This window comes from Leucoraja erinacea, chromosome 4 (assembly GCF_028641065.1).
Source record: "Leucoraja erinacea ecotype New England chromosome 4, Leri_hhj_1, whole genome shotgun sequence".
Lineage (NCBI taxonomy): Eukaryota > Metazoa > Chordata > Chondrichthyes > Rajiformes > Rajidae > Leucoraja > Leucoraja erinaceus.
The window spans coordinates 43,597,987-43,615,086 of NC_073380.1; the positions used below are offsets into that span (position 1 = coordinate 43,597,987).

General features: G+C 41.3%; 1 protein-coding gene across 3 annotated transcripts in view; it reads right to left on the reverse strand.

The window, feature by feature from the left end:
- spidr (scaffold protein involved in DNA repair) overlaps positions 1-17,100 on the reverse strand; it is a 247,077-nt gene that overhangs the window by 65,742 nt on the left and 164,235 nt on the right. For all 3 annotated transcript variants that reach the window (XM_055634117.1, XM_055634116.1, XM_055634115.1), the window contains exon 10: positions 14,401-14,681. In XM_055634117.1, the coding sequence (XP_055490092.1) occupies positions 14,401-14,681 (281 nt within the window). The remainder of the gene's footprint in view (positions 1-14,400; positions 14,682-17,100) is intronic.

The window sequence follows — 17,100 nt, forward strand, 5'->3', positions numbered from 1 at the left end:
GATATCGATTCCTTATATCCAATTAAATCACCACGTACTAACTTACGTCACATGAAACCAATTTCAAGGCAGCGGCAATGGAGACATTCCCGCGTATTGAGGGGTGGGGGGAATCTAATCTCTATGTTCTCCTTTCCTTCTACCTCTTCAATAGGTACTACGGCTTCATCAGTCGGGTACTACGCAAATTACAGTGGACTAAGTCCACAGGCATGGTTCCCAGTGATCCTCGACATGGTCATTAAAAGAATTGCAGAATTGGGAAGACCACTGCTGTGCTTGGATCAGCAGCACTATCAACCTGATGACAGCATTCCGTCGCATATCCTAGGGAACATACCTGAGGAGCATCAAGAAATGGGACACTGTTTTCCAAAACAGGAATTACACATTCAACTACAACAAAAAACTGTACTGGAGCTCCTGGCAGGTCTTCACCACAATGAAGGAAATGTTCTGTCAGCCTACTCAACTTGGGTACCGCTCACTGGTGATCAGATACAGGAGAGGTATATTCAATCCATTCCCCAGAAATAGGTACACCCAAATTGGGATGTCAGTGAAATCCTGACATACCTTAGGGGATGATCACCAGCCAGGTTACTCACCCTGGAACAGCCTACCCTGAAGATGGACATGCTGGTGGCCTTACCTCAACAAAGAGCCAGTTCTCCCATCTACTGCGATTGGACAACATGGTTATAACACCAGATAGTGTCACATTCCCATTCAAGGGTTGGCCAAACAGAACAGACCAGGAACATCAGGTCCAGTCATGAAATTCCGGGCATACCCACCTGAACCACGTTTTATGTGTCATGACCCACTTAGAGATCTACATCGACACAATAAGGAATACCGAGGGAGAAGAAAAAGCCTTATGGGTCAGCCACAATAAACCTCTTGGTCGGGTGACGAGCTAAACTATCTCTAGTGGCTCAAGCAGGTACTGGGAGTTGCTGGAGTAAATACTAACGTGTATAAATCTTATTCCACCAGGACAGCTTCCACGTCAGTAACTAAGAGGATGGACGAGCCTATGGACCACATCCTGGCTACAGCAGGGTGGTCTAGGGAGTATACGTTCCAAACTTTTATAACAAACCACTGACAGAACCTGTATCGTTTGCAGAAAAAGAATCTGCAAAAAATATATAATTTAAGCCCGGGGGAGCAATTGGTCTTGTTGTAGTTAATAACACCATTATTGTTTTTACAAACAGATTCATGGTTGATTACGATTACATACTTCCTCCCTCGAATGACTTCGGCAGCGAGTGAAGTATGAACTGTTACACGGTTTGAAATCACAGAGCTTTGAAGTCTTCACGTAGTCACTCACGTGACTCCGAAGTAAAATAGTAAGATTAAACGAGAACTTACCAGTTTGAAGTTTGATCTGTATTTTATGAGGAGTTACGATGAGGGATTACGTGCCCTCCGCTCCCACCCTCAATACTATGGATCAAACTGATAAACTGATGTCTCCTTGTCTTACTATGTTTATTTCAATAACTGTGTCTATCTGTGATTCCACACCGCTGCTTTGAAGTATGCCGCGCATGCGTGCTGAGCGGGTTCTTCACGTAATCCCTCATCGTAACTCCTCATAAAATACAGATCAAACTTCAAACTGGTAAGTTCTCGTTTAATCTTACTATTATCCATTGCAAACAAAATGAATGAGGTTGCAAGAAGAACAAATATTTTAGGTTTTTGCTCCTAAAAATGCATTACCCTGTTGGTGAGAAACAAAAGGAATCCCAGAATTTCTGGGACAATTCTTTTCTAAACGTAATAATGTCTCGAAAACTAGAATAATTAGCAATGTAATAAAAAAGAACGGCAAATGCTGGTTTATACCATAGATACAAAATGCTGGAGTAACTCAGCTGGTCAGGTAGCATGTCTGGTGTATAGTTAGCAAACCTTCAGTTGGCATCAGTAGATATTAGAAAAATACTATTAACACCATTGAACTCATACTTCAAACTCATGCTGAAGATGAGAACACAAATTGTCATCACTGAATATTGACCCTAGCTTTATTTTAATGATCAATTTGCATTGTCTTTTAACATGGTGTCCTGAACAGTGAGCAAATGCAAAAGAAAAATGTTTTGGACTATAAAGGGCAACTAAAGTGGAAGAAGGAAAAAATGGGTCAATTATATAAAGGATGAATGAATAATTTTAGATATTCATCAACGCATTTACAAACAAAAGTGAAACTAATTTAACTGTAATTTATGACGTTATTTTCTATTGAGAGAAAGGATTATAACCACAGAGGAAAACCTCAGATGCATTTTTTTAGGCACTTTATTGACAGAATCTGCAAATTTCACTCAGCTTCAATGTATGGATTTCTTGTACCCTGCAAAATTATGTGCACTATTAACATAATTAATAAAGCAAATTTTAAAGTTTCGAGTTTGTGACCACAAACCTTTTGGTATTTTCCCTTGTTATAACACAGGCCCAAGCATGAACTATATTACAAAGTTGAAATTTTGAAAAACCTAGAATTAAAACTGCAAAATGTATGTACTCGCATGAAACAATTTAGGGCTATAGAGCATGGAAATAGGTCCTTTTGTTGAACTCATCCAGGCCAACCAATTTGCCTAACCGAGTTAGACCCACTTGACTACATCTGGCCCACATCCCCCACCAAGCCTTTCTATATATGTACCCATCCAAGTGTCTTAAATATTATAATTATACTCACCTTGACCACTTCCTCTGGCAGTATCGTCACTGTGGAAAAGATGCTCCTCAGGACTGCTTCAAATCTTTTCCCTCTCACTTTAAATCTCTGCCCTCTAGTTTTTGACACTCTTACCCCGAGGAAAAAACTTTTTTTGATCGATTGGCCAGATGGGCTGAGGAATGGTTGATGGAATTTAAACAGAGAAATGTGAGCTGTTGCATTTTGGGAAGTCTAACATGGGCAGGACCTACACAGTGATAGGGCTCTGGGGAGTGTTGTAGAGCAGAGGGATCTAGGAATGCAGGTGCATGGTTCCTTGAAGGTGGAGTCGTAGGTAGATAGGGTGGCCAAAAAGGCATTTGGCACATTGGCTTTCATCAGTCAGATACCTTCCCCTGCAACCGCAGAAGATGCAACACCTGTCCCTTTCCCTCCTCCCTCGACTCTGTCCAGAGACCCCGACAGACCTTTCAGGTTAGGCAGAGATTTACTTCACCCCCTCCAACCTTATCTACTGTATCCGTTGAACAATGGATGCAGTAGATTGAGACTGTTATACATCATGAGACCAAACGTAGACTGGGCGATCGTTTAGCTGAACACCTTCGCTCAGTCTGCCTGAACCTGCCTGATCTCCCGGTTGCTAAACACTTTAATTCTCCTTCCCATTCCAACACAGACCTTTCTGTCCTAGGTCTCCTCCATTGTCAGAGTGAGGCTAAACGCAAATTAGAGGAACAGCATCTCATATTTTGCTTGGGCAGCTTACAGCCCATCGGTATATTGATTTTTCTAACCAAGTAACCCTGGCATTCCGTCTCTCTCTATCACTCCCCCACCCAAGTCACACCAGCTTCTCGTTTTCACCCAACAACATTAATCATTGTTATTTTTTTGCATATCTTTCATTCATTGATCTTTATCTCTCAACATTATCGTCTATATCTATTGTTTCCTTTATCTCTAACTAGTCTGATGAAGGGTCTTGACCTGAAATCACCTATTCCTTCTATCCAGAGATGCTGTCTGTCCCACTGAGTTACTCCAGCTTTTTGTGTCTATCTTCGGTTTAAACCAGCATCTGCAGGTTCCTTCCTACACATATTGAGTACAGAGGTTGGGAGATCATGTTGCAGTTGTATAAGACTATGATGAGGCCGCATTTAGAGTATTGTGTTCAGGTCTGGGCACCATGTTATAGGAAAGATGTTGTCAAGCTGGAAAGGGTACAGAGAAGATTTACAAGGATGTTGCCAGGACTAGAGGGTCTGAGCTATAGGGAGAGGTTAAGTAGGCTGGGACTCTATTCTCGAAGCGCAGGAGGATGAGGGGTTATCTTATAGAGGTGTATAAAATCATGAGAGGAATCGATCGGGTAGATACACAGAGTCTCTTGCCCAGAGTAGGTGAATCGAAGATCAGAGGGCATAGGTTTAAGGTGAAGGGGAAAAGTTTTAATAGGAATCTGAGGGGTAACTTTCTCACACAAAGAGTGGTGGGTGTAATGAACATGCTGCCAGAAGAGGTAGTTGAGGCAGGGACTATCCCAACAATTAAGAAACAGTCAGACAGGTACATGGATTGGACAAGTTTGGAGGGATAGGGATTAAACGCAGCAGGTGGGACTATTGTAGCTGGGACATGTTGGCCGGGGTGGGCCTGCTTCCACACTGTTTCATTCTATGACTACTCACCTTATCTATGACCCTTGTGATTTTATAAACTTCTGCAATCTCAACCTTCAGACTCTGACACCTCAGCGAAAAAAAAATCCAACCCATCCAGCCTCTCCTGATGACACAAACCCTTCAGTCCCAGTTATATCCTCGTAAATCTATTTTTACATCTTTCAATGTCTGCGGAGGGTTTGTATGTTCCTCCTGTGACCACTTGGATTTTCTCGGGGTGCTCCAATTTCCTTCTACAATCCAGATGCTCAGGTTTGTAGGTTAATTGACATGTAAATTGCCCTTAGTAAGTCGGATGCAAAAGTAGGATAAAGTTGAACTAGGGTACGGGTGACCGATGGTCGACGTCGACTTGGTGGGCCGAAGGGCCTGTTTCCATGCTGACCTCTAAAGAAAATCTAACATAATGTCCCAACTCTTGTACGCAATACTTGAACCAAAGCAAGCATGCCAAATGCTTTCTTCACTACTCTGACAAACTGTATTGCCATGGAACTATGTGCCTATCATGGAACTACCCGTACATCAAGGTCTCTTTGTTCTACAGTTACAACAGTTACAATGGCTGAGAAGTATATGTCATAAAATATATCTTTCCTAGTAAGATTTTTAAGTATAAATATAGTTGTCCTACACAATTTGAGTTATGTGAAGAAATTCAGCTATTAGAAACACACAAATGCAGAAAATGTCCTTTCAAAATATATCATTGCCCCTTTTCAACTTTTTACTATTTTAATCTGCAGCCAACATTAACTTCAGAGCAGAAAATGTAGGCAATACTCTCCACTGATGCGTCTTAACCTGCTGAGTATATGCATTATTTTCCATTTTATTTCAGATTTCTAGTATCCGCAGATTTTTTTGCTTTTCAATAAACTTCAAAAGGCATGATGAACTGGAGGTAGAGATGGAAAGTGATGAAACAAAAGGTGAATCATCGACTGGGTGGAAAAGAGATTGCAAGGTGTTTGAAGACTGCAGCTTGAAGATACAATCAGGTGAGTAAGACAAAGCCAGGAATCTGTAAATTAATATCAAAACTGAACTCTGTACCAAAATAATAAAATGTTGTGACAGTATTGAAATGAATAAAATAATCTACATACAATACCTCATACAATTAAGTATTTGCTTCAGATGTGTCAGAACAAAAGGATGTTATTTTCTAGATAAAAGTTACAAGAAGTAGTTCAGTTCATATATAGGCTATAGCCTATCGTTCAATCTAATGTGATGTTGAAATTCTATCAGCAATAACGATTTATAAATTTGAAAGAATCTTTACCTGAAATTTGAAACAAGGAACTGCAGGTGCCAGTTTATACTGAAGAAAGGAACAAAGTGCTGGAGCAACTCAAGGGCTCAGGCAGCATCTCCGGATAAAAAGGAGAGGTGATCTTTCGAGTCGGTACCCTTCTTAAAGGGCATGTCCCACTGCGGGGACCTAATTTGCGAGTTTAGAAGAATTTTTAAAAGTGTCATGGTCTTGTTGTATCGCCGAAGTAGAACACCTCCTAGGACCTCCTTCAACTATGTAGAAGACCTCCTTCGATCTCCTTCGACCATGTTGAAGACTAGCTTCGACTAGCTTCAGGAAAATTGGACACCGAATAATGGAGAGTGAAGACGACCACCTTTGACTATACTAACATTATCTTCGACTACCTTCGATTACCTACGAATAACATGCCGACCTATTACGACCTACTTCGACTAAACGTACGAGTAAAAAAAATATTGATTTTTTCCATGCCGACCAATTTTTACTCACGGACAATTTTCAGCATGCTAAAAAATACTCCTCGACCAAACTGAGGCCTCGAGTATGTGGGAACTCTCGAGCATGAAGGAGAGTTACATAAATCTCTTAGGACCACGTGTCGACCATGCTGCGAGTTTGAGTCAAGCACAAACTCTTCTAAACTCGCAAATTAGGTCCCCGCAGTGGGACAGGCCCTTTAGACTGCTGGTCCCAACCCGAAATGACACCTATCCATTTCCTCCAGAGATGCTGCCTGACCCGCTGAGTTACTCCAACATTTTGTGTCTATCTTTCTCTGAAAACATTTATACATCTGGTAATAATTTTTGGGTAGTCTGGTGTCCCTTTTTAATTATATTTTTCGTGCAGCAAAAATGTTCGAATCGCAATACAGGTCCATGACAGGATGGTGCACACGTGGTTATGCTCCCATATGCCTGCACCTTTTTCCTCTATGTGGTAGAGTTTGTGAGTTTTGGAGGTTATGTTGGAGTGTCCCAGACATGCAGTAACTGTAGTTTATTTTGCAGTTGGTACACACTGCCACCAATGGTAAATTGGTTTATGCAGTGGCAGTTAATTGGCCTGTTTTATCCCCTGTGGCATCAAGCTTCCTGAGTAATGTTGGAGCTATATTTATCCAGGCAAGTATTCCATCACATGACTGACTCGTGCCATGTAGGTAATTAAAGGCTTTGGAGTGTCAGGTGGTGAGTCATTCACCACCAGGACTGCTCTTGCAGATGGATTAGTTTGAGTTTCTGGTCAATGATGACCTCAAGACTCTGCAATGATAATAACGCTACTAAAAGTCAAAATGAAGGTGATTAGACCTCTCTCTTGTTGGAGATGATCAATTTGTTGATTTTCACATGCTATTTTCATGCTATTGTTACGTAAATTTGCACTTGAATCAACTTTGTTTTGCTATATTACAGGCATTGACTGTTTTTATTTGTTTTATAGAAACATAGAAACATAGAAATTAGGTGCAGGAGTAGGCCATTCGGCCCTTCGAGCCTGCACCGCCATTCAATATGATCATGGCTGATCATCCAACTCAGTATCCCGTACCTGCCTTCTCTCCATACCCTCTGATCCCCTTAGCCACAAGGGCCACATCTAACTCCCTCTTAAATATAGCCAATGAACTGGCCTCGACTACCCTCTGCGGCAGAGAGTTCCAGAGATTCACCACTCTCTGTGTGAAAAAAGTTCTTCTCATCTCGGTTTTAAAGGATTTCCCCCTTATCCTTAAGCTGTGACCCCTTGTCCTGGACTTCCCCAACATCGGGAGTAATCTTCCTGCATCTAGCCTGTCCAACCCCTTAAGAATTTTGTAAGTTTCTATAAGATCCCCTCTCAATCTCCTAAATTCTAGAGAGTATAAACCAAGTCTATCCAGTCTTTCTTCATAAGACAGTCTTGACATCCCAGGAATCAGTCTGGTGAACCTTCTCTGTACTCCCTCCATGGCAATAATGTCCTTCCTCAGATTTGGAGACCAAAACTGTACGCAATACTCCAGGTGTGGTCTCACCAAGACCCTGTACAACTGCAGTAGAACCTCCCTGCTCCTATACTCAAATCCTTTTGCTATGAAAGCTAACATACCATTCGCTTTCTTCACTGCCTGCTGCACCTGCATGCCTACTTTCAATGACTGGTGTACCATGACACCCAGGTCTCGCTGCATCTCCCCTTTTCCTAGTCGGCCACCATTTAGATAATAGTCTGCTTTCCTGTTTTTGCCACCAAAATGGATAACCTCACATTTATCCACATTATACTGCATCTGCCAAACATTTGCCCACTCACCCAGCCTATCCAAGTCACCTTGCAGTCTCCTAGCATCCTCCTCACAGCTAACACTACCCCCCAGCTTAGTGTCATCCGCAAACTTGGAGATATTGCCTTCAATTCCCTCATCCAGATCATAATATATATTGTAAATAGCTGGGGTCCCAGCACTGAGCCTTGCGGTACCCCACTAGTCACTGCCTGCCATTGTGAAAAGGACCCGTTTACTCCTACTCTTTGCTTCCTGTTTGCCAGACAGTTCTCTATCCACATCAATACTGAACCCCCAATGCCGTGTGCTTTAAGTTTGTATACTAATCTCTTATGTGGGACCTTGTCGAAAGCCTTCTGGAAGTCCAGATACACCACATCCACTGGTTCTCCCCTATCCACGCTACTAGTTACATCCTCGAAAAATTCTATAAGATTTGTCAGACATGATTTACCTTTCGTAAATCCATGCTGACTTTGTCCAATGATTTCACCACTTTCCAAATGTGCTGCTATCCCATCTTTAATAACTGACTCTAGCAGTTTCCCCACTACTGATGTTAGACTAACTGGTCTGTAATTCCCCATTTTCTCTCTCCCTCCCTTCTTAAAAAGTGGGGTTACGTTTGCTACCCGCCAATCTTCAGGAACTACTCCAGATTCTAAAGAGTTTTGAAAGATTATTACTAATGCATCCACTATTTCTGGAGCTACTTCCTTAAGTACTCTGGGATGCAGCCTATCTGGCCCTGGGGATTTATCGGCCTTTAATCCATTCAATTTACCCAACACCACTTCCCGGCTAACCTGGATTTCACTCAATTCCTCCAACTCCTTTGACCCGCGGTCCCCTGCTATTTCTGGCAAATTATTTATGTCTTCCTTAGTGAAGACGGAACCAAAGTAGTTATGAGTTATGAATTATGAAGGTCTGAATATTTTGCAAACATTCCCATCTCTAAACGTATGATGGAAGAAAGGCCATTAATGAAGCAGCCGAAGAGACTTCAGGCTGGTATATTGCTCTGAAGACCTGCTATGACGTGGTGGAGTTGGGATAATTAAGCATAAACAACAACTATCTTCTTTTGTGCAAGGTATGCCTCCAATCATTTAATATCCATTAATTTCAGTTTTACTTAATGCAATATGCAGTCGAGGGCAAATGCTCTAACCTCACTGTGGAATTCAGCTTTTTGATCTATGGTTGACCAAAGCTGTGATCAGTTTTGGGGAAAAGAACATTTAAAAAAACTAGGAGAGACAAAGGCAGAACATTAGAAAAGAAATGTGCATGAGTACAATTAGCATGTAGAACACGGAATACAAAAATAATTTGTAGGCATGCGAACAGTGAGAATTGTAGGAACAAGGAACTGCAGAAGCTGGTTTACAAAAATGGACACGTGAGAATTGTATTAGAATTGAGCAGATTTTAGAACAAAAAGTAAAAATCCACTCTTGGAGGCAGAGGGCATGGCCGAGGTAAAGGAGTACTTTACATCACATTTCATCATGGAAGAGGATGTTGCTCGAGACTCAGGAACAGTAATTCTGGATAACAGTAACTTTTACTAAAACAGTGAAAGTTAATAAACAGTTTATAGAAAGTCTACTTACTTTTACAGAGGACAACTCACTTGTCCATCTGAGATGAACTTATAACTGCTGAAAGAAATAAGGGGGGTAATTGCTATTGCCCTGGTTACAATATTCCAACATCTACATATTCAGGGGTAGAACCCAAGGATGGGCAAGTTTTAAATGTTATACTTTGTTAATAAACCCAGTGATTACACATCAATCAGTTTAACCTCTTTGGAGGATGGAATTTGCTGTCACTTTGATTAGAGAAGCCTGCACAAATTTGCTAAAGGTAAATTGAGTCTAAAAACATGAGTGTTTTTTGGTGGGGTAACCGAGATAAATACGATTGAGTGGCATGTATACAAGAAATTTGTTAAGGTGGCTCAAAAAAGCTGGTCAACAAGACTGAAGCCCAGTGTTTTTTAGTAGTATGATTAATTACTAAGACTTTTAACAATGGCTGCAGAATCACCATAGAAATCATTCCATTGGAACCCATCAAAGCTTGGTATGACAACTGCTCAGCCTAAGATCACGAGAAACTGCAGATTTCTGGATGCACCCCAATCCATCACTCATACCAACCTCATTCATATCGACTCCATCTACATCTCACGTTGCCTTGGGAAAGCAGTTGACATTACCAAGGACCATGAGAGAGGGTATGACTGTGGAGACACACCCCAGTCATTCCTTCTCTTGTTGGCCTGAACGTACAAGATCTCGGACGCATGTCCCATCATAGTCAAGAACAGCTTCTCTCCCATTGTTTTCAGACTTTTGAATGTACCTCTCATATGCTGTAGATGTTTTTCTGGTTCTTCCATCTATCTTATTACGGCCCTAGCACTTTCTAAATCTGTACTTTCACTCTAGCTGTAACACTATATTCTGTTTATTTGATCTTTTGCACTACCTTTTGTACTCATGCATACTATGAACGCATTAATGTATCGTATGATCTGCCTGGAGAGCAAAACAACGTGTTTCTACTGTATGACTATGATAAACCAATGACTATATGGCTACATATGACTATGATAAACCAATAACATCAATAAGTAACAGGGAACAGAGAGCAACAGTAAAAGGTTAGTTTCAGATCAGAGAGAAATATAAAATAGAGTGCCCAGGACATGGAACAATAATCATTGTTTATCTAAAAAAAAATTGAAGAATGGACTTGGTTTAGTGGACACAATTTCCCAATCAGCAAATAACAAAAAACTTGGAAGCATGGGTGTACTGTGTAGAGGATAATTATAGATTTCAAGAAGATGTAAACAGGCTGGTGGAATGGATGGTTTGGTGGCAGAAATTTAATGCTGAGAAATGTGAATTTTGGGAGGAATAATAACAAGAACAGAGAGTTCTGAGTATATCTATCTATGCATTAAAGGGACAAGATGAAGAGGTGCTTTAAAAATGCATGCAGGATCTTAGGCTTTATAAAGAGAGACACAGAGTACAAGAGCAAGGATAGCACGATACAGGGGATACCACAATTTATGAATGTTCCAATTAGAAGCAGTAGGCTTCTAAATTGTGTTTAGAAGTGTTTGTAAATTGTATAAAAATTAAAAATTTCTGGACGCATATTTTTTAAATTATTTCTGAAGTTGTTAATATCCAATTGGATCCTGATCCAAAACTAATAATATTAGGAATATCAGAACAAAGCCTAAAACTTACAACAAGCCAAAGACATTTCCTTGATTATAGTATAATAATTGGGAAAAAATTAATATTCAAATTTTGGAAAAACCCAACAACCCCCACAATTAAAATGTGGATTATGGAGATGTCTGAGACCTTACACTTGGAAAAAATTAGACTTGTCTTAATTGACAAACCAGAAATATTTGCTAGAATGGGAAAACTGTGATAGTTCTCCTTCAGATTGAAATGATTGCAAGGAGATCTGACACATCTGCCTCTCCCCTGACTCTCAGTCTGAAAAGGGTCTCGACCAGAAACGTCAACCGTTCCTTCTCTCCGGAGATGCTGCCTGTCCCGCTGAGTTACACCAGCATTTTGTGTCCATCTTCAATCTGACAGATATATTTATCATCATCTATGTTAATGATAGAATAGAGAGAAACTATTCCCATTGGTAAAGAGGTGAAGAACTAGAAGAATCAGGGAAACACAGAATGAGGAGTCAATTGGTTAAAATAAAACAACTATGACATGAGGAACACAGCAAGTAGTTGTCACATTGCCAAAGCAGCAGACACTGCTGATTCAATAATACTATTTGAAAAGTATCTGGACAAGTACCTAAAATTAGAGCTGATAGCCTCTTCCATTTTGTACCATTTAATGTAATACATAATCAGATTATACACCAAAGGGCCTTCCAAATCCGTTATCAAAGTCTCAGACCTCGCTTTTCACAGAAAATGCAAGCAAGTTCAGGATTAACAGCAATTTAGATGATTGAATACAGGTGGGTTCAAATTGGAACTGTGCAAGATACAGCCGACTGTTTCCAGCAGTTGGTAACTGGTCAATAATTCCCTTTGTTTTCCTGCACTTATAATTCTAAAATACCAAAATGCCAAATTTAATTTTCCAATCAAATAACAATTCCCATAAGGAAGAAAATTATTGTTAGGCCATCTTTTAACATCCTATGATGAGAACTCACTCTTTACTACATTTATTTTCTTTTAATGTGCCTTCATTCTGCTTTGACATTAATTTCCACAGGATATGTGAGAGACTATCCTCTTCCTCTAATATTAATACTGACAATAATGAAAAAGTTGTGGGCTTTGTAGGCTGAGCCAGCATTTAATTGCTCATCCCTCATTGTCCTTTAGAAGGTGGTGGTGAGCTGCCTGCTTGAGCTAGGGTATGGGTATAGAAACATAGATAATAGGTGCAGGAGTAGGCCATTCGGCCCTTCGAGCATGCACTGCCATTCAATATGATCATGGCTGACAACTCAGTATCCTGTACCTGCCTTCTCTCCATACCCCCTGATCCCTTTAGCCACAAGGGCCACATCTAACTCCCTCTTAAATATAGCCAATGAACTGGCCTCAACTACTTTCTGTGGCAGAGAGTTCCAGAGATTCACCACTCTCTGTGTGAAAATTCTGTATATCGACAATGTTGTCGGGGAGGAAATTCTAGAACTTAGACTCAGCAATGATAATTATATATTTCCAAGTCAGGATGGTATTGGAGGCCAATTTCCACATGGTGATGTTCCCATGCTTTTGTTGCCTTTGTCTTGTCTTAGTAGAGATTGGGGGTTTAAAAGGTGCTGTAGTTCATCTGTCGCCTATTTTCATAAACCATACCACTGTCATGGTATTTAAAGGCCTCACACTCCCCTAACCACACTCTTTTTCAAAGTATAATTGCAAAACCTTCTTGTGTAGATTTTAAAACTGCTTGCTGGTTTCCTTCCACAATCTCTTCATGCAGCTCAGTTTTGTGCCCTTTCAACGTTCTTTATAGTTTACACAATCAGTAGAACCTTTGCTGGTGTTAGCATTTCTATATGTTGTTTTAACTTTATGTGGCTGTGTCTCTTTAGTCATTTCTGGTTTATTTATTTTTGGTAACCAGAGATATTTCCCCTTTGCCATGTAAACTGGTTTGGTTTCACATAAAATTATTTTTGAACATTTACCACTGATCTTATGTTGTTTTCTCCATTAATATATCTGACATGTTTATCATGGATGATTTCTGTCTTGAGACTAGTTTTAGTTTAGTTTATGCAAAGGAGATGGGCTGAATGGGGTTTTTCTGTGCTATAAATTATTACAGCAAAACTGAACCAAATGGTCTTGGGCGATTCTAGTTGTTAGCTTTTCCAAATGGAACTGTCTTCTGTTTATCTCATATTGCTCTGCATTGGAGTGGAATTGTCACATAGTGGAAACTGCTCGCAGACTCTATCTCATTCTTACAACTAGGTAAGTCTGAACCTCTTAACTCCTTCATTCTTCTCCTCCCCCTCCTACAATTTCCAGGCTTCTAAAATTCAAACTTAGCAATGTCACCAGGTATTAACCAGCTCCTTATATTACATTGTAATTACTCCTCAACCTTTTGTAATGTTCAACTTGGTTTTTGTCCTTCAAGATGGCAGTGACAGCAGATGAAGGAAAGCAACAGTGCCAGTGATCAGGCCGGGACCTCACCTTCCGCACCCTCGGACACGCTCCGGATGTTCCCAAGTCAGTTGCGGGAGGCACCCCAAGGCATGGAGGCTGAGTGGTGGCCATGTCAGCCGAAGGACAGTTCAAACTAGCTTACATCCCAACGATATGAACATTGAATCTTCCAATGTTAGGTAACAACTAACCCTTTCCCCTTTCTTTTACGACCCTCTCTTCCCTGTGCCCTATGTGGACTCGTGCCTACGTAGAACATAGAACAGCACAGCACAATAATTATTACAATGCAGCACCTAATTCCCCTCTCCCCTTCCACCTACCTTCCTTCAGCTTCAAAATTCATAAATCTTCAATCCTTATATCTCACACCAGCCTTTATCAAACCATCTGCGTATCAACCTCTTCCCCCCCCCCCCCCCCCCCCCCCCCCCCTCCTTTTGGGTGTATCACCTATCCAGGCTTTGTCCTGCCCCTTCTCTCTTTCAGCTTTCTTTCCCCACCACCATCAGTCTAAAGAAGGGTCCTGACCCAAAACGTCAGCTATCCATGATGTTGCCTGACCCGCTGAGTTTCTCCAGCACTTTGTGACTTTTTTGGGAAAACCAGCATATGCAGTTCATTGTTTCTACATTGATTAATCCATCATTAATAACGGAACATGAGTTTCCACAAAGCTCTGCCAGAAAAAAAAAAATCAACATTGAATCCAAACCCTACCTTGCATTTTGTTGACCCACGTTTGAATACTGGGAATTATCCATTAGGGTGCTTCTGATTAGTTGATTGTGAGTATCCTTTACAGGAAGACAGTATACTCTCTGAATAACAACTTTCAGATTTTTCTTTCCCCATCCTGTTGCTCCTTGGCTTTCAATTACTTCAAGTAATGAATCACATACACTATTAGCTGCAAAATGATATTCAAAGTCCAACACTTGAATTGGTTTCTCCTGTTGGCTTGGCTTACTTTGTGTTTTTCCTGTAGTTAGTGCAATGTCCTGTTTTGTCAAAATAAAAACAATTTGTTAAGATACATGTCTAAGGCATCATAGAGTCACACAGCATGAAAACAGGGCCTTTGCCTCAAATGACCCAATGCCAACCAAGATCCCCCATCCACATTAATCCAACCTGCCTATGTTTGGCCCACATTGCTCTAAACCTTTCCTATCCATGTCACAGTGTAAATGTCTTTTAAATGTTGTTATACTACCTGCCTCAACTATTTCCTCTGGCAGCTCTTACTTTTGACAAAACGGTGAAATACTAAATGCAAGGAAACATTGCAACCTGCAAAATCTGTTAACTTTCTCCAGATGTTCAAAGGAATATCTGCACATGGGTGGGGGAATGAAAATGGAAAATGTTGGATAGTTGCTTTGAAATTACATTTAATTCATTTTGACATGCTAAATGAGCTTTAAGCTTTGTTTCAAAACTAAATCACAGAAAGCTGTTTGGTAAAATGAGTCAAAGAGGGGTGCCTGAATACATTGTTAGAATTCTGGCCTACTGGTATGCCCACCAGACTATGCAAATAAAATGGGGCAATAGGGTCTCAGCCCCATTTGGGGTTAGAAATGGTGTTAGACAAGGGGGAATTTTGTCCACAGTCCTTTTTAATCTATATATTGATGATCTGTCTAAACAATTGAAAGCCTGTAACACTGGGTGCGTGATTGGTAATATTTTAGTGAACCATATTATGTATGCAGATGATCTTGTGGTCTTTAGTCCATCTAGCGCTGGCCTCCAGCAGCTCCTTACTATATGTTCCGTGTATGGCGTGGAACATGACAAAAGTAGGCGGCGCGACTCTGGTCAGCAGCGGCCTCTGCAGCCTGTCCGCGTTTTTATTATTTTTTGTCTATATTTATATGTAGTTTTTGTTATTTTATGTTGGGGTGTGTGTGTGGGGGTGGGGTGGGAGGGGGGGGGAAACTTTTAAATCTCTCCCTGCACTGGAGACCCGACCTTTTCTCGTCGGGTCTCAGTTGTCGTTGGGGCTGCAACGAGGAGCGGCCTCCAACAGAAGAATCCGGGGACTCTGGTGCCGACTCACCTCACCGTCGCGGAGCTGGCCGAGACAGGAGCGGGTGGAGCGGTGGAGGAGCGCTGCCGCTGCTGCTGATGCTGCTGCTGCTGCTGCCGCTGCTGCTGCTGATGCGGAGGCTGCTACTGTGGGTCTGCGGACGGCGGCACCGGGAGCCCGCGGCTCCTTGGAGGGAGACCGCTTTTCAGGGCTCCTGCAACGGCGACTTCTCCCGCCCGAGTTGCGGGGTCGAAGAGCTCCTGGAGCGGGGCCTACATCACTGCCCCGCGCGGCTTGGAATGGCCGCGGGACTCTGCGAGCGCACGCCGGGGTCTCTAACACCAAGACCCGGTGTGCGACCTCGCACCACCCGGCGTGGCTTTAATGGCCGCGGGACAATCGCCATCGCCAGCCGGGGGCTTTGACTTTGACTCTGACATCGGGGGGGGGGGGGGGGGGGGGGGAGAGTGCAGTGGAGAGATAAGTTTTTTTTGGCCTTCCATCACAGCTATGTGATGGATGTTTATGTAAAATGTAAATTATGTTGTGTCTGGGGTCTATTTGTGTGTAATGTATGGCTGCAGAAACGGCATTTCATTTGGACCTCCAGGGGTCCAAATGACAATTAAATAGACTATTGACTATTGACTATTGATGACATTAAATATAATGCTAGTAAGAGTGCTGTTATAGTCCGTAGAACCAAAGAGGATAAATGCCTAAAATATCCTGTTTTTTAATTGTCTGACAACAATCTTAGTGTCTGTAATAAGATAAAATATCTAGGGCATATTATTACAGAACAAATGACAGATGATGAGGATATTTATAGGCAACGACGCGTGCTGTATGTACAGGCAAATATCCTCTTGCGTAAATTTGGTGCGTGTGCAGATGTGGTGAAGATGTCGCTATTTAGAGCATACTGCACACCCCTCTACACTGCACACCTGTGGTCGAACTATTTAAAGACAAGTATGCAGAGACTAAAGGTGGCATATAACAATGCCATGAGAACACTGCTAGATGGTGTAGTGCCAGTAATATGTTTGTGGCTGCAGGAGTCAGTACTTTAAAAGCTATTCCTAAGACACCACATGTATAAATTCATTTGCAGGATAAATGACTCTAAAAATGTGCATATTGTGGCCTTGACAAACATAAGGGTTAGCACTACACGCTACGAATCCCAGTTGTGGAGACACTGGTATCGTTGTCTCGTTGTAGGACATTGATCATCTTTTAATCTGGATTTTTAACTTAAGTATTGTGGGTTTTTGTTAAATATAAATTATGATGTTTTTATGTGATATACCATGATTTTATATATATTTATGATATTTGATATGCAATGCATTTTTAATGTAATGTTGCCCCTTGTCTGG